Source organism: Ranitomeya imitator, chromosome 8 (assembly GCF_032444005.1).
Source record: "Ranitomeya imitator isolate aRanImi1 chromosome 8, aRanImi1.pri, whole genome shotgun sequence".
NCBI lineage: Eukaryota > Metazoa > Chordata > Amphibia > Anura > Dendrobatidae > Ranitomeya > Ranitomeya imitator.
Window position 1 is genome coordinate 83,982,892 of NC_091289.1, and position 22,560 is coordinate 84,005,451.

General features: G+C 43.8%; 1 protein-coding gene across 2 annotated transcripts in view; it reads left to right on the top strand.

Annotated features, from left to right (window-relative positions):
• The window catches only part of KIFAP3 (kinesin associated protein 3), a 562,094-nt gene that overhangs the window by 409,328 nt on the left and 130,206 nt on the right, over positions 1-22,560 (top strand). For both annotated transcript variants that reach the window (XM_069737137.1, XM_069737138.1), the window contains exon 16: positions 11,547-11,645. In XM_069737137.1, coding sequence (XP_069593238.1) covers positions 11,547-11,645 — 99 coding nt within the window. The remainder of the gene's footprint in view (positions 1-11,546; positions 11,646-22,560) is intronic.

Below are 22,560 nucleotides of genomic sequence, written 5' to 3' on the forward strand. Positions count from 1 at the left end.
TGTCCACCGATCCATGGTCCGGGTCCTTTGTGGGCTGCACGGTTCCATGAGGATGCGCATGCTGCAGCTGCTGGCTGGCTTTTTCAAAACTTGCAGCGGCTGTCGCAAGGTGAGGAGAGCGGCGCGTCTGACCCGGAAGTAGCCGCAGTACTTCCGGGGAGGTCTAGGGAGGCAGGAGATGCGGCGCCAAATTTAAAAATGGCAGCGCCCGACTGAGCCGGTATGTGTGACATGGCTTCACCAGCTAATGAAGCGCACCTACCCACGGCAGCGCAACCTCCTCCCAGCAAGGATGAAATGCTAAAAGCGGCAGCGCAAAGAGCAGTGGTCGCCCTAGAGAACAGCGATCCACAAGCAGGCAGCAGGGTAGAAAGGATGAACTACCTAAGACTCGGGTGTCTCCGCCTCCAGAATCGGTACCTTTCAGCTTCACTGGGTGAGTGTTAAAATCCTCTTCCTATATGCTGATTAATTCCTCCTATGTTCCCCTCTTCTTTCAGACTGATAAATGGACACATAAGTCCAAACATAAATAATGTGCCTTATGCACGCAGCTCCTCCTGGATTCATATATTAAAAGATTATGCCCCGACTGCATCAGTCTAACCTTACGGGAAGAAAGGGTAATGACACCAACAGACGTAAGAGCCATAATTCGGGAAGAAATACAGGCTTTGGGGCAGACCAGTGGTGCAAGTACACGCTTTCCGAGTAGATCCCTTTCACCAGTGGCCAGCTCAGATTCAGATGATGCGCAGGAAAAATCCTCTGACACTTCAAGATCCCAATCATGTTCATCTGAAAATGAAGGTTGTCTTTGCCTCCCTGATGGTAGCATAGATAATTTAGTTAAATCCGTCAGGAATATGATGGGATGCCCTGATACAAAAGGATCTAAGTCCGCACAGGACATAATGTTTGCTGGGTTTTCCCAGAAAAAACGTAGAATCTTTCTGGTGACCTCAACTATAAAAGAATTGAGGAATGGGATAAGCAGAACCTACAAGGATTTTTACCATCATCCTCTAAGAGACGCTACCCTTTTAGTGAGGAGATGCTAAGTTCCTGGTCTAAGGTTCCCAAGGTGGATGCCGCGATAGCATCCACATCAAAGCAATCTGTACTGCCAGTGGAATATTCAGCAGTTTTACCGGATCCTCTAGATCGTAAGGCAGAAAACATGTTAAAAATATGATGGGAGGTCAACACGGGGGCATTCAAACCTGCCATTTCTAGTACATGTACTGCAATGTCATTACTAGTTTGGGTGGATCAGTTGGAGGAACAGATAAGAGGCAAAATACCCAGAGATAAAATTCTGCTGACAATCCCTCTAATTAAGGAAGCTATAGCATTTCTAGCGGATGCATCAGCAGACTCCCTATATTTAGCAGCCAGGTCAGCCGGTTTGGTGAACACAGCCCAGCAAGCACTCTGGTTAAAGTGCTGGAAAGGGGACGCACAGACAAAAGCAAAACTTTGTGCAATCCTGTGCCAGGAAAGACGGATGACCTTCTGACCATGGTGGGGGAGAGAAATAAGGGATTCTCTAATCAATCTCTTCCTTCCTACAGGAGAGCCTGTAGAAGATGACCCTTTATCAGGAATAAAACTTTCGAAACCTGAAGAGATCGTTGGGAGACAAAGGACACAAAACAAAAAGGTGCATTGTTTAGTAGATCCTTTGGGGCAAGGCATAACAAATACCACTAGTCCTCAAGTTGGTGGTAGGCTAAAAATTTTTTTCCAAAAATGGAAACTTATAACATCAAGCCAGTGGATCCTTGACATCATAGAGTTCGGATTAAAATTAGAATTTGAACGAATTCCTCGGGATTCATTTATAGTAACATCTCTTAGGAGGCTGGAACAACAAAAGGCTCTTGAATTAGAGAGCCTGTCCTTACTATCTAAAAAAAAGTTCTGATGGAAGTTCCCAAAGATCAGGAAGGAAGGGGGTTTTATTCCCCTTTATTTTTGATCACCAAACCTGAGGGTTCATTCCAAACCTTTAATCTCAAAAAATTAAGTTCCTTTTTATATAACCGTACCTTTAAAATGGAATCCATTGGTTCTACTATCAAACTTTTATTTCCTAGACGTGTGATAGTGGGAATAGACTTAAAAGACGCCTATTACCATCTCCCCATACACACCAAGGACCAACGGTACCTGAGAGTGGCAGTCAACCTGGCAGGACAGATTCGTTACTTCCAATATGCAGCAATGCCCTTTGGTCTTTCGATGGCTCCTCGTGTATTCACAAAAGTAATGCTAGAAGTGATGGCTTACCTGCGCCAACAGGATACGTTAATTGTACCCTACCTAGATGATTTTCTAGTAGTGGGAAGATCTGTCTCTCAGTGTGAGAACCGTCTATCTAATACAATTTCATCCCTGCAGGAGTTAGGATTGATCGTCAATTTAAAAAAATCCAGATTAGTTCCAGAAGCTTTCCAATCCTTCCTAGGACTGCATCTTTGACTTCCAGAGTCAAAGAAATTGACTATAATATCAAAGGTGACACTAGCAAGGAAAAATCCTAATATGTCACTAAGGGAGGCTATGTCTTTACTTGTATCCCTAACCTCATGTATCCCAGCAGTTCCATGGACCCAATATCATATTAGACCCCTACAACATGAAATCTTATATGATCAGGAAATCTCACAAGGTCATCTGAAAGGAAATTAACTCTTTCCCAAAAGGTAATAGAATCCCTGGCCTGGTGGTTAGATATAGACCACCTTTCCAGAGGAGTACCCTGGATAATAGAGCCTTCCAGAATAATCACCACTGACGCAAGCCCCGCGGGATGCGGTGCCCATATAGGGGATAATTTAGCACAAGATCTCTGGAACCCTGCAGAGTCACTCTATTCTTCTAATTGGAAACAGTTAAAAGCGGTTGACCATGCTTTAAATCATTTTCTTCCACAGATTCAGGGAACACATGTAAGAATCATGTTGGACAATTCCACCACAGTGGCATACGTGAACCGTCAAGGGGGTAGACGATCGGAAAATATAATGTCCGTAGCAACAGATATTTTTAGCATATAGCATAGCATATATTAGCAGAAGCCCATCTTTGATCCCTAACCGCCCTTCATATCAAAGGAATAGAGAACACAAAAGCAGACTTTCTCAGTCGAAACATGCTACGCCAGGGAGAGTGGACTCTCAACAATCATATATTCAAAAAGATAGTAAAATTATGGGGTACTCCACAAATAGATTTATTCGCCACCAGAGAGAACAGACAAGTACAAATGTTTGCTTCCCAGAACAAAATAGACCATCCGAACATGTTGGACTCACTTCAGTGATTCTGATTCTCTCTGTGAGCTTCTGTTGGTGGAGGGAAGTGGTACTGCGGCTGCTTAGTTTCCTCCCTCAGGTGATCTGGTGAGGTCGTTAGGTGCGTCTCTACTTAACTCCACCTAATGCTTTGATCCTGGCTTCCTGTCAATGTTCCAGTGTTGGACTTGCTTTTCCCTGGATCATTCCTGTGGCCTGCTGCTCTGCATAGCTAAGTTCTTCTTTGCTATTTGTTTGCTATTTTTTCTGTCCAGCTTGTCTAATTTGTTGCTGGAAGCTCTGGGACGCAAAGGGTGTACCTCCGTGCCGTTAGTTCGGTACGGAGGGTCTTTTTGCCCCCTTTGCGTGGTTTTCTTTAGGGTTTTGTGTAGACCGCAAAGTTACCTTTTCTATCCTCGCTCTGTTAAGAAAGTCGGGCCTCACTTTGCTGAATCTATTTCATCTCTGCGTTTGTCTTTTCATCTTAACTCACAGTCATTATATGTGGGGGGCTGCCTTTTCCTTTGGGTATTTCTCTGAGGCAAGGTAGGCTTATTTTCTATCTTCAGGCTAGTTAGTTTCTCAGGCTGTGCCGAGTTGCATAGGCAGAGTTAGGCGCAATCCACGGCTGCCTCTAGTGTTGTTTGGAGAGGATTAGGGATTGCGGTCTGCAGAGTTCCCACGTCTCAGAGCTCGTTCTATGATTTTGGGTTACTGTCAGATCACTGTGTGTGCTCTGACCGCTATGTCCATTGTGGTACTGAATTGCCTTTCATAACACCTCATACCTTCCTAAAGTGGCATCTAGCTATCATAGGTCACAAGAAATATTTCTTCCTTCCTTGATACTCCAATGATTCCAGAGGAACAAAAGTTCCATACCTTAGATGTTAAAAGAGCCATCTTGACCTATATAGAAAGATCTCAGGCCTGGAGGCGGAGTAGGGCTCTGTTTGTGTCCTTTCAGGGCCACAGGAAAGAACGTGGGGTCACAAAAGCTACCTTATCCCGGTGGATCAGAGAAGCTATCTGCTTGGCTTATTCATCAAGAGGCAAAGTTCCTCCGGAGGGCATAAAAGCACATTCTGCGCGGGCCATGGCCTCCTCTTAGGCGGAGAAAACAGACGTGCCAATTGATTTAATATGTAAGGCCGTAACTTGGTCAACACCTTCCACCTTTTACAACTCAATCTATCCACATCTTCTAACTTGGCTTTTGGTAGAGCTGTCCTTAGCACAGTAATCCCACCCAGGTGACGGTTCTCTGAAAATCTCTCATGTGGGTGATGTCATGGCGAAGTGGAAAAAGCCAGATTACTTACCGGTAAAGCTCTTTTAAAGAGTTCACGACAGCACCCATTCACTACCCTCCCTAAGTCACACAAGGTTTCTTCTTTTTAAATTGACAAATAAATGGCTGCATAGAGTATTTTAAGACATTGACATTATCTGATATGAATTGAACTAAATCCTTGCGGTTCCTCTCGTACTCTGAAAACTAAACTGAGGGGGACCACCTCCTTTTATTCTGTAGGTTTCCTGTTCCTGGGCGGATCCCCTCTCTCATGTGGGTGCTGTCGTGGACTCATTAAAAGAGCATTACCGGTAAGTAATCCGCCTTATCGCAGATATGGGTTTCGGCGTGGTCAGAGTGTCGGACAGGTAAGGGATATAGTTGTTTTTGTTTTTTTACATGGAACCAGGGCTTCAATTGAATGGGTGTTAGGTGATTATTATTGTTGTTTATTTTTTATGTTTATTACAGGGGATGAGGGCTTCAATGCAATGAGCATAAGGTGAGTATAACTGTGTTTTGTTATTTTTAAATAATAAAGTAAAACTGTATGTCTTTTATTTCAAATAAAGGACTTTATCCTTGCTGTGTGTTTATTCACAACTAGATGGTGGTCCGATTCTAACGCATCGGGTATTCTAGAATATGCATGTCCACGTAGTATATTGCCCAACCACGTAGTATATTGCACAGCCACGTAGTATATTGCCCAGCCACGTAGTATATTGCCTAGCTAAGTAGTATATTGCACAGCGACGTAGTATACAGCACAGAGCCACGTAGTATACAGAACAGACACGTAGTATATTGCCCAGTCACGTAGTATATTGCCCAGACACATATGTAACAGGTTAAAAAAGAGTTAAAATAAAAAATAAACATATACTCACCTTCCGAGGGAAGCCTTGTAGTCCTGTCGCCTGTGTGCGGTGCACGCGGCAACTTCCGGTCCCAGGGTTGGATGAGCGCAGGACCTATGATGATGTTGCGGTCTTATGACCGTGACGTTATGGAAGGTCCTTCTCGCATACCATCCTTGGCCCCGGAACCTGCCGCTTGCACTGCCTAGGAGAGGACGTGACGACGGAGGGTGAGAATAGCAGGTTTTTTGTTTTTTTATTATTTTTAACATTACATTTTTTTTACTATTGGTGCCGCATAGGCAGCATCAATAGTAAAAAGTTGGGGACACACAGGGTTAATAGCAGCAGTTACGGAGTGTGTTACCCGTAGCATAACGCGGTCCGTTACCGCCGGCATTAACCCTGTGTTAAGCGGTGACCGGAGGGGAGTATGCGGGCGCCGGGCACTGACTGCGGGGAGTAAGGAGCGGCCATTTTCTTCCGGACTGTGTCCGTCGCTGATTGGTCGTGGCTGTTTTGCCGCGACTAATCAGCGACTTGGATTTCCATGACAGGCAGAGGCCGCGACCAATGAATATCCGTGACAGAAAGAAAGACAGACAGACGGAAGTGACCCTTAGACAATTATATAGTAGATATGACTATAGTATTTGTAATGGATAACTTGTGAGCTTGATGCCACCTGACAATACACTCCCTGACAGAAGTTATGTCGCTTATCCATGTTATGTAAATAAAAGCTTATAACCTGACATTAAATTCACCCATTGGTTGTATAAATTATTGTTTTGAAAGCTGAAACCCTCCGAAATGTGGTTTAGGTTAAGACAATAAATTGGCATCAATGCAGAAATATTGATCATTTAATGGACACAGAATGGTCAGATTTTTGCAAGAGAAAAGTTTTGTCGCCCACAGAAATTAATGTTATATTCAAACAAATAATTAAATTAAAATACAAATATATGTTGCATAATATTGGTGAATGAAGTTGCGGTGCTATTAGTCATATTTAATATTTTATGTGACTTCCATGAGCTTGAAGGACTGCATCCATGCGGTTCAACAATGATTCATACAATTTATTAATGAAGTCTTCAGGAATAGCACAGAATGCAGTCTTACATGCCTCCCAGATTTCATCTACAGTAGATTCTTTGGTTTTGTCTTCCAAGCTTCCTCTTTCATCCTACCCCAAACATGCTCAATGATGTTCATGTCTGGTGACTGGGATTGCCAGTCCTTGAGCAACTTGATCTTTTTTGCCTGGAAGAACTTTGTTGTAGAGATGGATGTATGAGACGGAGCACCATCCTGCTGCAGAATTTCACCCCTTTTATGATTTGGCATATAAGAGGTAGCTAAAACTTCTTGATATTTTAGGCTATTGATATTGCCTTCCACCTTGCAAATGTTTTGCACACCTCCTTACTGAATGTAAACCCAGACCATGATCTTTCCACCACCAAATGTAACTGTTTTCTTGGTGTATTTTGAATCCATATGGGCTCCAGTAGGTCTCCTGCAGTATTTGCGGCGGCTGTGGTGTAATTCTATTGAAGATTCATCACAGAAATCCACATTCTGCCACTTTTCCAGCGTCCATCTGTTTAGCAGGCTGTAGGACTTTGCAAATGCCACACGGTTTTTTATTTGCCTTTTGTTTAGTGCTGGATTCTGGGCACTAAATCAACCATAGAGGCCATTTCAAGACAGAATCCTACAAACTGTTCTAGTTGACACAGGGACTTGAGGTGACCAGGCCTGTTAGAGCTCTGCTGCAGTGGAAGAGGGGCTTGCTTTGGATTTTCTAACCAACAAACGTTACTCCTGAGCAGTTGTCTTACGGGGTCTGCCGGATCTGGGCTTGTCAAACACATCTCCAGTCTCCAAATCTTTTTTTAATTCTTTGTACTTGACACTGAGACACATTAAAGGTGCCAGCCACCTCTGCAGTGCATCTGGTCTTCAGCCTCTTGATAATCCAGGCTTTGGTTGCAGGGTGGATTTTTGGCATGTTGTTAGAGCTCAAGTTGTAGTTCAAGTGAAGGTCTGGGGTGCTGGGTTTTTTTTCATACACACACACTAATGAACCAATCATTTACTGAGCATACGTGGTGAGGATGTAAACTAGGATTGGGTGCATTGTATGACCTGGTGGCAAAACTTTTGTCTTGCCAAAATCCGACCATACTGTGTCCATTAAATTATCAATATTTCTGCATTGATGCCAATTTAGGGTTTCAGCTTTCAAAAGAATAATTAATACAACCAATGGATGAATTTAACGTCAGGTTATAAGCTTTTATTTACATACAGTTATATGAAAAAGTTTGCGCACCCCTATTAATCTTAAGCTTAATGTTTTATAAAAATAGTTTTTCAGTTTCATATATCTAATAACTGTTGGACACAGTAATGTTTCTGCCTTGAAATGAGGTTTATTGTACTGACAGAAAATGTGCAATCTGCATTCAAACAAAATTTGACAGGTGCATAAGTATGGGCACCCCACCAGAAAAGTGACATTAATATTTAGTAGATCCTCCTTTTGCAAAAATAACAGCCTCTAGTCGCTTCCTGTAGCTTTTTTGGAGTTCCTGGATCCTGGATGAAGGTATTTTTGACCATTCCTCTTTACAAAACAATAACCGTTCAGTTAAGTTTGATGGTTGCCGAGCATGGACAGCCCTCTTCAAATGATCCCACAGATGTTTAATGATATTCAGGTCTGGGGACTGGGATGGCCATTCCAAAACAGTGTAATTGTTCCTCTGCATGAATGCCTGAGTAGATTTGGAGCGGTGTTTTGGATCATTGTCTTGCTGAAAGATCCATCCCCTGCGTAACTTCAACTTTATCACTGATTCATGAACATTATTGTCAAGAATCAGCTGATACTGAGAGGAATCCACGCTTCCCTCAACTTTAACAAGATTCCCGGTGCCGGCATTGGCCACACAGCCCCAAAGCATGATGGAACCTCCACGAAATTTTACTGTGGGTAGCAAGTGTTTTTCTTGGAATGCTGTGTTTTTTGGCCGCCATGCATAACGCCTTTTTGTATGACCAAACAACTCAATCTTTTTTTCATCAGTCCACAGGACCTTCTTCCAAAAAGAAATTGGCTTCTCCAAATGTGCTTTTGCATACCTCAGCCGACTCTGTTTGTGGCGTGCTTGCAGAAACGGCTTCTTTCGCATCCCTCTCCCATACAGCTTCTCCTTGTGCAAAGTGCGTTGTATAGTTGACCGATGCACAGTGACACCATCTACAGCAAGTTGATGCTGCAGCTCTCTGGAGGTGGTCTGAGGATTGTCCTTGACTGATCTCACCATTCTTCTTCTCTGCCTTTCTGATGTTTTTCTTGGCCTGCCACTTCTGGCCTTAACAAGAACTGTACCTGTGTTCTTCCATTTCCATACTATGTTCCTCACAGTGGAAATTGACAGGTTAAATCTCTGAGACAGCTTTTTGTATCCTTCCCCTGAACAACTATGTTGAATAATCATTGTTTTCAGATCATTAGACAGTTGTTTTGAGGAGCCCATGATGCCACTCTTCAGAGGAGATTCAAACAGGAGTACAGCTTGCAAGTGGCCACTTTAAGTAGCTTTTCTCATGATTGCATACACCTGGCTATGAAGTTCAAAGCTCAAGGAGGTTAGAAAACCAAAAAAGTGGTTTAGTAAGTCAGTAAAAAGTAGGTAGGAGTATTTAAAACAAGAAAATGATATGGGTGCCCAAACTCATGCACCTGTCAAATGCTGTTTGAATGCAGATTGCACATTTTCTGTTATTTCAATAAACCTCATTTCAAGGCAGAAACATTACTGTGTCCAACAGTTATTAGATAAATGAAACTGAAATAGCTGTTGCAAAAAAAAATTTTTTATAAAACATTAAGCTTAATAGGGGTGCCCAAACTTTTTCATATAACTGTAACATGGATGAGCGTCATAACTTCAGTCAGGGAGTGTACAAAAATGACATCAACCGCACAATTATTGCCCCACTTTACACCGCACCAGGGCAAGTAGGAAAAGCCAGGCAAAGCGCCAGGATTGGCACACCTAATAGATGCGGTTTTTTGTAGCGGCTATGGGCTGCTATTTTTAAGCTGGGGGGCAATATCCATGCCCCATTACCAGCTTGAAAATCCCAGCCCCCAGCTGTCTGCTTTAGCTTAGCTGGTTGTCAAACATAAGGGGGTCCCCACGCGTTTATTTTTAATTTTTTTATTTAAATAATAAAAAAAATAGGGACCCCTATATTCTTGATAACCAGTCATGATACACCTGACAGCTTCCATTAACCTGTTAAATCCCATTGCAAATCTGTGACCGTGGCATTTAACACGAGATCATGATATTTACTATACATAGCAATGCTGCTGTACTGCTATGTATATCAGAAGCAATCAGATGATCGCAGCTTGAAGTCCCCTAAAGGGACTATTAAATACAGTAAAAAGTAAAATAAAATTGGAAAAAAAAAAAACACAAAAGTTGCAGTCACCACCCTTCTGCCCTTTGAAAAATAAAACCATAAAAAAAATTCACATATTTGGTATCACTGTGTTTGAAAAAGTCCAATTTGTCAAAATATGTAACCGGTTGTAACGAGAAAAAAACATTGAAATCCCAGAACTACTTTGTTTTCATCTCTGCAGCACTGCTATAAAATGCAGTAAGATGCAATCAAAACATCGTATCTACCCCAAAATGGTGTAAGTGAAAATGACAGCTCATAGTGCAAAAAATAAGCCCTCAGTCAGGCCCTTATTGCAGCACAAAGTTGTTGTTTTTTGTATTTCTTTTACGAATTTGCATTTTTTTTTCCACAGCTTAAATTAAATAAAAAACAATGCATGTTTAGTACCTCGATACTCGTACCGACATGTTGAATCTCATTGCCAGGTCAGTTTTACTGTATATATAAAACAAAAAAACGGAGTATATAGATCCCAATACACATATTTAAAAATATACGTTTTTTATTAATCAACAATATTCTGAAAACATTACATCAGTAAATACATATATAGCACAGGATAAAGTGAGGAGGAAACAGATGGTAGCGGCGAAACAGAAAGAAAAATATATATCACATCCCTGGGGCTGCTAGTACAAGATCACTAGTATAAGGATTTCATGTGACAAATGCCACAATCTCCCATAGTTAAATTATTAGTTAAAGTGCCACAGTGCAAAGATATTACCATTCATAAGTATCAAGCAGCTTACCCATCGTGTATGGATGTCTTTCCAAGTTCCACACGCAGCCCCCCTACGCACGTTTCGCGTTCTGCTTTTTCAAAGTGACCTCTTTTTGAAAAAGACCGCGAAACGTGCGTAGGGGGGCTGCGTGTGGAACTATTTTCCTTTCTGTTTCGCCACTACCATCTGTTTCCTCCTCACTTTATCCTGTGCTATATATGTATTTACTGATGTAATGTTTTCAGAATATTGTTGATTAATAAAAAACGTATATTTTTAAATATGTGTATTGGGAACGATATACTCCGTTTTTTTGTTTTATATATATTGGGGAGTATCCTAGGCTGTCCCAGAGATTTGGGCAAAAATATTGGGAGAGATATATTTATTTTCTCTCGGCCAAAAATGTATGTAAATTTTTGTGAGTTTTGTGTGCAGTTTTACTGTAGAGTGAACATGTTAAATATAAAAACAAAAAAAAAGCAATTGTAAAAATGCACTTTGTTGCAATTTCAATCCACTTGGAATTTTTTCCCGCTTTCCATCACATGATAAAATGAATGTTGTCATACAAAAATGCAACTCATCCTGCAAAAAAAAAACCCCTCAAACTACTATATTGACAGAAAAATAAAGTTATGGTGCTTGGAAGAAGAGGAAATAAAACAGAAAATGGGCATTGTGTGAAGGAGATAATGAAATGTATTTTGAGCCACAGACGTTTCTGATGCTTGTGTGTGACAGTGAGCTGATGCATGCCATATGCTATCTATAGAGACTTTGATTGTCTGCTTTAGTTCTGTGATGATGATGGTGGTGATGATGATGGTGGTGACGACACCTCAGTGCAGCTGTTCTATTTTACTTTTAGCTCAGCAAGAAGATGACGAGTTTGTGTGCCAAATTGTCTACGTGTTTTACCAAATGGTTTTCCATCAAGCAACAAGGGATGTTATAATAAAAGAGACACGTATCCTTTTAATTTTACAAATGGATGCAAGGGGACTTCAGAAATAAATATATTTCAGAGTTGCAGTTTTCATATCTTTTGTTTTACCTCCTAGGCAGATACAATAGTATACCCCAGCGCAATGTTGTATGGATCTCTATCATTGAGGTGTAGCCATGTACCCTGGAACGATGAAATGCAGAAGTTCCTTGGCTTCGATTTTGGATTCTTAAAGTTGCATGAATGATTAATTTCAGACTGGTGCTGGGAATTCTGTTTCCTGGCCAATTTCTATGTGGATGCTTTGGCGATATTATTGGTGTATTAGAACAATCTTCTGCAAAGTTTTCCTTTAATTACAGCAGTACTGAACCTTTATGTTTACTCTGGAGGAAAACTCACACACCAGAAGACTTCATACACTTCAAATTTATGTTAAGGACCTATAACTCTGCCCTTCACCTCGCCAAACAGTCCTACTACACCACCCTGATCTCATCACCATCCAACAACCCCAAGAAACTTTTTAACACCTTTCACTCCCTCCTCAGGCCAAAAGCACAAGACCCTATCACAGACATTTGTGCTGATGACCTGGCTTCCCACTCTATAGAGAAAATAGACAATATCCATCAGGATATCCGCTCCCAGACACCAAGTACAATGACTCCCATCCCTCCCTACATCTCCCCTGGCTTACTCTCCACATTTGATCCCATCACAGAAGAAGAAGTCTCCAAGCTCCTCTCCTCTTCTCGTCCGACTACATGCACCACCGACCCCATTCCCTCACACTTCCTCCAGTCTCTCCAGTCGTCACAACTCACCTAACTTCGATTGTTAATCTCTCCCTCTCCTCTGGCATTTTCCCCTCCTCCTTCAAACACTCTATCATTACTCCATTACTAAAAAAAAACCTACCCTCGACCCATCCTGCTGTTATGACCTGGTGGTTAGGACATTAATGGGCCTGGTGGTTAAGAGCACCTGGAAAGACCTGATAGTTACAATAACACAGGACAAGCTCTGGGAAGTGGGAACTCTGCTGACCGCAATCCCTAATCCTATCTCACACACTAGAAATAGCCGTGGATTGCTCCTAGCGCTCCCTATGCAACTCTTCACAGCCTCAGAACTAGCTAGCCCTAAAGATAGAAAAATAAAGCCTACCTTGCCTCAGAGAAATTCCCCAAAGGAAAAGGCAGCCCCCCACATATATTGACTGTGAGTTAAGATGAAAATCATAAACACAGAGATGAAATAGATTTAGCAAAGAGAGGCCCGACTTACTGGAGAGACAGAGGATAGGAAAGGTCACTTTGCGGTCAGCACAAAAACCTACAAAAAGCCACGCAGAGTGCAGAAAAAAAACCTTCCGCACCGACTCACGGTGCGGAGGCGCCACTCTGCATCCCAGAGCTTCCAGCAAGCAAGACAAAATTCACAATAGCAAGCTGGACAGAAAAATAGCAAACACGAAAATAGCAAGGAGGAACTTAGCTTCTGCTGGAGTAAACAGGTAACCAGAACGATCCAGGAGCGAACTAGACCAATACTACAACATTGACAGCTGGCATGGAGCAATGATCTAAGTGGAGTTAAATAGAGCAGCCAGCTAACGAATTAACCTCGTCACCTGTGGAAGGAAACTCAGAAACAGCGGCTCCACCCACAGCCACCAGAGGAAGTCCATGGACAGAACCAGCCGAAGTACCATTCATGACCACAGGAGGGAGCTTGACAACAGAATTCACAACAGTACCCCCCCCTTGAGGAGGGGTCACCGAACCCTCACCAGAGCCCCCAGGCCGACCAGGATGAGCCAAATTAAAGGCACGAACCAGATCGGCAGCATGAACATCAGAGGCAAAAACCCAGGAATTATCTTCCTGACCATAACCCTTCCACTTGACCAGGTACTGGAGTTTCTGTCTCGAAATACGAGAATCCAAAATCTTCTCCACCACATACTCCAGCTCCCCCTCAACCAACACCGGGGCAGGAGGATCAACGGATGGAACCACAGGCGCCACGTATCTCCGCAATAACGACCTATGGAACACATTATGTATGGCAAAAGAAGCTGGAAGGGCCAAACGAAATGACACAGGATTGAGAACCTCAGAAATCTTATACGGACCAATGAAACGAGGCTTAAACTTAGGAGAGGAAACCTTCATAGGAACATAACGAGACGACAACCAAACCAAATCCCCAACACGAAGTCGGGGACCCACACAGCGCCGGCGGTTAGCGAAACGTTGAGCCTTCTCCTGGGACAATGTTAAATTGTCCACCACATGAGTCCAAATCTGCTGCAACCTATCCACCACAGTATCTACACCAGGACAGTCCGAAGACTCAACCTTCCCTGAAGAGAAACGAGGATGGAAACCAGAATTGCAGAAAAACGGCGAAACCAAAGTAGCCGAGCTGGCCCGATTATTAAGGGCGAACTCAGCCAACGGCAAAAAGGACACCCAATCATCCTGATCAGCAGAAACAAAGCATCTCAGATATGTTTCCAAAGTCTGATTAGTTTGTTCGGTTTGGCCATTTGTCTGAGGATGGAAAGCCGAGGAAAAAGACAAATCAATGCCCATCCTAGCACAAAAGGATCGCCAAAACCTCGAAACAAACTGGGAACCTCTGTCCGAAACGATGTTCTCCGGAATGCCGTGTAAACCAACCACATGCTGGAAAAACAATGGCACCGAATCAGAGGAGGAAGGCAATTTAGACAAGGGTACCAAATGGACCATCTTAGAAAAGCGATCACAAACCACCCAAATGACCGACATCTTTTGAGAGACAGGGAGATCCGAAATAAAATCCATAGAAATATGCGTCCAGGGCCTCTTCGGGACCGGCAAGGGCAAAAGCAACCCACTGGCACGAGAACAGCAGGGCTTAGCCCGAGCACAAGTCCCACAGGACTGCACAAAAGAACGCACATCCCGTGACAAAGACGGCCACCAAAAGGATCTAGCCACCAAATCTCTGGTACCAAAGATTCCAGGATGACCAGCTAACACTGAACAATGAATCTCAGAGATAACTCTACTAGTCCATTTATCAGGGACAAACAGTTTCTCCGCTGGGCAACGGTCAGGTCTATCAGCCTGAAATTTTTGCAGCACCCGCCGCAAATCAGGGGAGATGGCAGACAAAATGACCCCCTCTTTGAGAATACCCGCCGGCTCAGGAACACCCGGAGAGTCAGGCACAAAACTCCTTTACAGGGCATCAGCCTTCACATTCTTAGAGCCCGGAAGGTACGAAACCACAAAATCTAAACGGGAGAAAAATAGCGACCATCGAGCCTGTCTAGGATTCAACCGTTTGGCAGACTCAAGATAAGTCAAATTCTTGTGATCTGTCAAGACCACCACGCGATGCTTGGCTCCTTCAAGCCAATGACACCACTCCTCAAATGCCCACTTCATGGACAACAACTCTCGATTGCCAACATCATAATTGCGTTCAGCAGGCGAAAACTTTCTAGAAAAGAAAGCACATGGTTTCATCACCGAGCCATCAGAACTTCTTTGCGACAAAACAGCCCCTGCTCCAATCTCAGAAGCATCAACCTCAACCTGAAACGGGAGCGAAACATCTGGCTGGCACAACACAGGGGCAGAAGAAAAACGACGCTTCAACTCCTGAAAAGCTTCCACAGCCGCAGAAGACCAATTGACCACATCAGCACCCTTCTTGGTCAAATCAGTCAACGGTTTAGCAACACTAGAAAAATTAGCGATGAAGCGACGATAAAATTTAGCAAAGCCCAGGAACTTTTGCAGGCTCTTCACAGATGTCGGCTGAGTCCAATCGTAAATGGCCTGGACTTTAACAGGGTCCATCTCGATAGTAGAAGGGGAAAAAATGAAACCCAAAAATGAAACCTTCTGAACTCCAAAGAGACACTTTGACCCCTTCACAAACAAGGAATTCGCACGAAGGACCTGGAACACCATTCTGACCTGCTTCACATGAGACTCCCAATCATCCGAAAAGACCAAAATATCATCCAAATACACAATCAGGAATCTATCCAGGTACTCTCGGAAGATGTCATGCATAAAGGACTGAAATACTGATGGAGCATTGGAAAGCCCGAATGGCATAACCAGGTACTCAAAATGGCCCTCGGGCGTATTAAATGCTGTTTTCCATTCATCGCCCTGTTTAATACGCACAAGATTATACGCCCCTCGAAGATCTATCTTGGTGAACCAACTAGCCCCTTTAATACGAGCAAACAAATCAGACCGCAGCGGCAAAGGATACTGAAATTTGACTGTAATTTTATTAAGAAGGCGGTAATCAATACAAGGTCTCAAAGAACCATCCTTCTTGGCCACAAAAAAGAACCCTGCTCCCAACGGTGATGACGACGGGCGAATATGGCCTTTCGCCAAGGATTCCTTTATATAACTCCGCATAGCGGCGTGTTCTGGCACAGATAAATTGAACAATCGGCCCTTAGGAAACTTACTACCAGGAATCAAATTAATTGCACAATCGCAATCCCTATGAGGAGGTAGGGCACTGGCTTTGGGCTCATCAAATACATCCCGATAAACCGACAAAAACTCTGGAACTTCAGAAGGAGTGGAAGACGAAATTGACAAAAATGGAACATCACCATGTACCCCCTGGCAACCCCAGCTGGACACAGACATAAATTTCCAGTCCAATACTGGATTATGAACCTGTAGCCATGGTAACCCCAAAACGACCACATCATGCAGATTATGCAACACCAAAAAGCGGATATCCTCCTGATGTGCAGGAGCCATGCACATGGTCAATTGGGTCCAGTACTGAGGCTTATTCTTGGCCAAAGGCGTAGCATCAATTCCTCTCAATGGAATAGGACACTGCAAGGGCTCCAAGAAAAAACCACAGCGCCTAGCATACTCCAAGTCCATCAAATTCAGGGCAGCGTCTGAATCCACAAATGCCATAACAGAATAGGATGACAAAGAGCAAATCAGAGTAACGGAGAATAGAAATTTAGACTGTACCGTACCAATGGTGGCAGACCTAGCGAACCGCTTAGTGCGCTTAGGACAATTGGAGATAGCATGAGTGGAATCACCACAGTAAAAACACAGCCCATTCCGACGTCTGTGTTCTTGGCATTCAGCTCTTGTCAAAGTCCTATCACATTGCATAGGCTCAGGCCTATGCTCAGATAATACCGCCAAATGGTGCACAGCTTTACGCTCACGCAAGCGTCGATCGATCTGAATAGCCAAAGACATAGACTCATTCAGACCAGCAGGCATGGGAAATCCCACCATGACATCCTTAAGGGCTTCAGAGAGACCCTTTCTGAAGATTGCTGCCAGGGCACACTCATTCCACTGAGTGAGCACAGACCACTTTCTAAACTTCTGACAATATATCTCCGCTTCATCCTGACCCTGACACAGAGCCAGCAAGATTTTCTCTGCCTGATCTACTGAATTAGGTTCGTCATAAAGCAATCCAAGTGCCAGGAAAAACGCATCAACATCACGCAATGCCGGATCTCCTGGCGCAAGGGAAAATGCCCAGTCTTGAGGGTCGCCACGTAACAAAGAAATAATGATCCTTACTTGTTGAACAGGGTCACCTGAGGAGCGAAGTTTCAAAGCAAGAAACAATTTACAATTATTTTTGAAATTCAGGAACTTAGATCTATCCCCAAAAAACAAATCAGGAATTGGAATCCTAGGCTCTGACATCGGATTCTGAACCACAAAATCTTGAATGTTTTGTACACTTGCAGTGAGATTTTCCATCCAAGAGGACAGACCTTGAATGTCCATGTCTACACCTGTGTCCTGAACCACCCAGAGGTAAAGGGGAAAAGAGAGACAAAACACACTGCAAAGAAAAAAAAATGGTCTCAGAACTTCTCTTATCCCTCTATTGAGATGCATTAATACTTTGGGCCAGCTGTACTGTTATGACCTGGTGGTTAGGACAATAATGGACCTGGTGGTTAAGAGCACCCGGAAAGACCTGATAGTTACAATAACACAGGACAAGCTCTGGGAAGTGGGAACTCTGCTGACTGCAATCCCTAATCCTATCACACACACTAGAAATAGCCGTGGATTGCTCCTAACGCTCCCTATGCAACTCTTCACAGCCTCAGAACTAGCTAGCCTTAAAGATAGAAAAATAAAGCCTACCTTGCCTCAGAGAAATTCCCCAAAGGAAAAGGCAGCCCCCCACATATATTGACTGTGAGTTGAGATGAAAATCACAAACACAGAGATTAAATAGATTTAGCAAAGAGAGGCCCGAGTTACTGAACAGACAGAGGATAGGAAAGGTCACTTTGCGGTCAGCACAAAAACCTACAAAAAGCCACGCAGAGTGTGCAGGGAAAAAAACCTTCCGCACCGACTCACGGTGCGGAGGCGCCACTCTGCATCCCAGAGCTTCCAGCAAGCAAGACAAAATTCACAACATCCTGCACAAACAACTACAGACCGGTCTCCAATCTCCCCTTCATCTCAAAACTCTTGGAACGCCTGATCTACTCCCGCCTTACCCGTTACCTCTCCGCTCATTCCTTCCTAGACCCTTCACAGTCCGGTTTCCGTCCCCTACATTCGACAGAAACTGCACTCATCATGGTGACCAATGACCTTCTGACAGCAAAATGTAACGGTGACCACTCTCTGCTCATTCTCGACCTTTCTGCAGCCTTCGACACTGTTGACCACCCTCTCCTACTCTCTAGGCTCCAGTCACTAGGCATTAATGACACTGCTCTCTCCTGGTCCTCTTTCCACCTTTCTGACCGCTCCTTCAGTGTTCTATTCTCTGGCTCCACTTCATTTCCTCTTCCTCTCACTGTTGGGGTACCTCAGGGCTCAGTCCTTGGCCCCTTCTCTTCTCCCTCTACACAGCCCCAATTGGACAGACCATCAGTAGATTTGGCTTTCAATACCATCTTTATGCTGATGACACACAACTATACACGTCATCCCCTGACCTTACCCCCACTGTACTACAGAACGCCACTGACTGTCTGCAGTCTCTAACATCATGTCCGCTCTCTATCTGAAACTCAACCTGTCCAAAACTGAACTTCTTCTGCTCCTGCCTTCTACTAACCTCCCTAAATCTGACATTTACCTCTGCGTGGGTGGCACCATAATAACACCCCGGCAGCAGGCACGCTGTCTGGGTGTTATGTTTGACTCCGATCTCTCCTTCACCTCCCACAAACAATCTCTTGCCCGCTCGTGCCGCTTACACCTAAAGAACATCTCTAGAATCCGCCCTTTTCTCACCATGAAGCCAACAAAAACCCTCACTGTCACCCTAATCCACTCCCGCCTGGACTGCTGCAATGCTCTATTAATTGGCCTCCCCCTTACTCAACTTTCCCCTCTCCAGTCTATCCTTAATGCGGCAGCCAGGGTTGTCCATCTGGCTAATCATTACTCAGATACATCCGCTCTTCACCAGTCATTACACTGGCTGCCCATTCATTACAGGATACAATTCAAAGTACTTGTTCTCACCCACAAAAGCTCTCCACGCCCATACATCTCCTCCCTCATTTCGGTCTATCGACCTAGCCGACCGCTGCGCTCTGCAAATGACTTTCGACTAACCTCTGCACTAATCAGTACCTCCCACTCCCGACTCCAAGACTTCTCCCGCGCTGCGCCAATCCTCTGGAATGCTCTACCCCAAGATATTAGGACCATCCACAACTCGGATGTTCAGAGCGGCCTACCACGTTAACTAATCAAAGTAATTTTATGTTTGTGTGTGTGTGTGTAGCCCATTCACTATCTCCATCTACCCCCCACCTCCTGAAGATAGCTGGACCATCATTGTAAATACATCATTGTAAAAAAAACACTTGTGCTTTGTATCTCCCCCACCTCATTGTAGATTGTAAGCTCTCACGAGCAGGGTCGTCTTATTTTGCTTTATTGTATTGTTAACGTTGTTACCTATGACTGTTGTGTTTTGAAACTGTTAAACTGTAGAGCGCTGCGGAATATGTTGGCGCTATATAAATAAAGAATATTATTATTATTATTATTACTCTGTGCAAAAGTTAGGGAAAAAGCTATAATTATTCTGCACTATGATTGGAGTATGGAGCATTAGTCTCCTGTTGATTAGTTTTGATAAATGAGACCCAATATTGTCTGAATTGAACAGATTTTAGTTCTTTGAACTACCGCCAGTCCATATATACCTTGCTGTCTGTTACCTGTGTAATGAATACTCATCCTGATGAGTAACTGTAAGTAAATGTATCATTTTCAGGTTTCGATAGTTCTCCTTTTAACCTGCTTTTTGTCTTGGCTCTGCTGACATCCAGCCTTAGGCTGGAGACACTCTAGTGATTTAAAAATCGGTCCGATTTTGATGCAGGAGAGTCGGACGAGTGCAATGCAATTGTCATGCAAGTGTCATGCATTTTTTGTGCAAGTACAGTCCGATTTTTCACACCTAGCATCTGATTTATATCCGAATGCAGTGCGATTGCTACCAGACTGCAATGCGATTTTAACATGAGCATTTACATAGAGAAATTCTTTGTCATTTACACATCATTTTAAAACAAAATATTCAGCAAAACATGTATACACTGCTCAAAAAAAATAAAGGGAACACTTAAACAGCAGAATATAACGTGAAGTAAATCAAACTTCTGTGAAATCTTAGGAAGCAACACTGTTTGACAATCAGTTTCACATGCTGTTGTGCAAATGGAATTGACAACAGATGGAAATTATTGGCAATTATCAAGACAAACTCAATAAAGGAGTGGTTCTGCAGGTGGGGACCACAGACCACATCTCAGTACCAATGCTTTCTGGCTGATATTTTGGTCACTTTTGAATGTTAGTTGTGCTTTCACACTCGTGGTAGCATGAGACGGACTCTACAACCCACACAAGTGGCTCAGATAGTGCAGCTCATCCAGGATGGCACATCAATGCGAGCTGTGGCAAGAAGGTTTGCTGTGTCTGTCAGCGTAGTGTCCAGAGGCTGGAGGCGCTACCAGGAGACAGGCCAGAACACCAGGAGATGTGGAGGGGCCGTAGGAGGGAAGCAACCCAGCAGCTGGACTGCTACCTCAGCCTTTGTGCAAGGAGGAACAGGAGGAGCGCTGCCGGAGCCCTGCAAAAGCCCTGCAAAATGACCTCCAGCAGTCCACAAATGTGCATTTGTCTGCACAAACTGTTAGAAACCGACTCCATGAGAATTGTCTGAGTGCCCGACATCCACAGATGGGGGTTGTGTTCACAGCCCAAGACGGTGCAGGATGCTTTGCATTTGCCACAGAACACCAGGATTGACAATATCGCCACTTGCGCCCTGTGCTCTTCACAGATGAAAGCAGATTCACACTGAGCACGTGACAGAAGTGACAGAGTCTGGTGACGCCGTGGAGAGCGATCTGCCTGCAACATCCTTCAGCATGACCGATTTGGCAGTGCGTCAGTAATGGTGTGGGGTGGCATTTCTTTGGAGGGCCGCACAGCCCTCCATGTGCTCGCCATAGGTAGCCTGACTGCCATTATGTAGCGAGATGAGATCCTCAGACCCCTTGTGAGACCATATGCTGGTGCAGTTGGCCCTGGTTCCTCCTAATGCAGGACAATGCCAGACCTCATGGGGCTGGAGTGTGTTAGCAGTTTCTGCAAGATGAAGGCATTGAAGCTATGGACTTGCCCGCCCATTCCCAGACCTGAATCCGATTGAACACATCTGGGACATCATGTCTTGCACCATCCATCAACGTCACATTGCACCACAGACTGTCCAGGAGTTGGCGGATGCATTAGTCTAGGTCTGGCAGGAGATCCTTCAGGAGACCATCCGCCTCCTCATCAGGAGCATGCCCAGGCATTGTAGGGAGATCATACAGGCACATGGAGGCCACACACACTCCTGAGCATCATTTCTTTGTCTTAAAGCATTTCCACTGAAGTTGGATTAGCCTGTAACTTCATTTTCCACTTTGATTTTGAGCATCATTCCAACTCCAGACCTCCATGGGATATTAGTTGTGATTTATGTAGATCATTTTTAGGTTTTATTGTTCTCAACACATTCCAACATCTATATAAGGCAGATCTACTCTAAAACACTTTAAAAAGTGCTAATTAAGCACTAAAAGAATGAATGTCTGCTCTTGCTGAGCACAGGTTCAGTTTTTTGAGTGTTTTTTTAACACCTTCACCTTTTCAAAGTCATCAAGAGATTAAAATAGGTGACCTAACCATTGCTTCAGTGAGGAGAGACCTAGTCATATAGAGACATGCTGTCTGCTCATTCACCCTCCTCTTTACTGAAGGTGTTCAAAGGGAAGCCAAGAGCAGACAGGTAGCAGGCATCAGAACGAGCCTGTAGCCACATTGTGTGCACCCACACTGACAGAGCTACTGCACTCATCCAGTGTTGCTGGTTTTACACTTGCATTTTTTCTTCAAATCAGGCAAAATCAGGTTTTTCAGCCAAATCCTGATCCTTTCAGGATCCAGTTTTTGCCCATTTACTTTAATGGTGTCAGGTAGAATCAAGTTACATCAGGTTGCTTCCTGACACCATTAAAGTGAATGGACAAAAAACTGGATCCTGAAAGGATCAGGGTTTGGCTGAAAAACCTGATTTTGCAACTTGAAAAAAATGCAAGTGTGAAACCAGCCTCAATAAGTAAGCGCAGACTTGCAAGTTGTTTTTTTACAGCACTCACTTTTACTAAGAGTGCTGACAATAAAGCAAGCTTTAGTATACAAATATGAGAGTGCTGTGAAACACCCTCATTTGCATATTACTATATTCTCTAGGAATATGTCCCCTAATCCACATTCTAAAGTGTCAGCCTCCCCCAAGTCCCCAGCCTGCATAGCACCAGCCTCCAGGGGCTGGCTGGCAAATTTTAGCCTTGGGG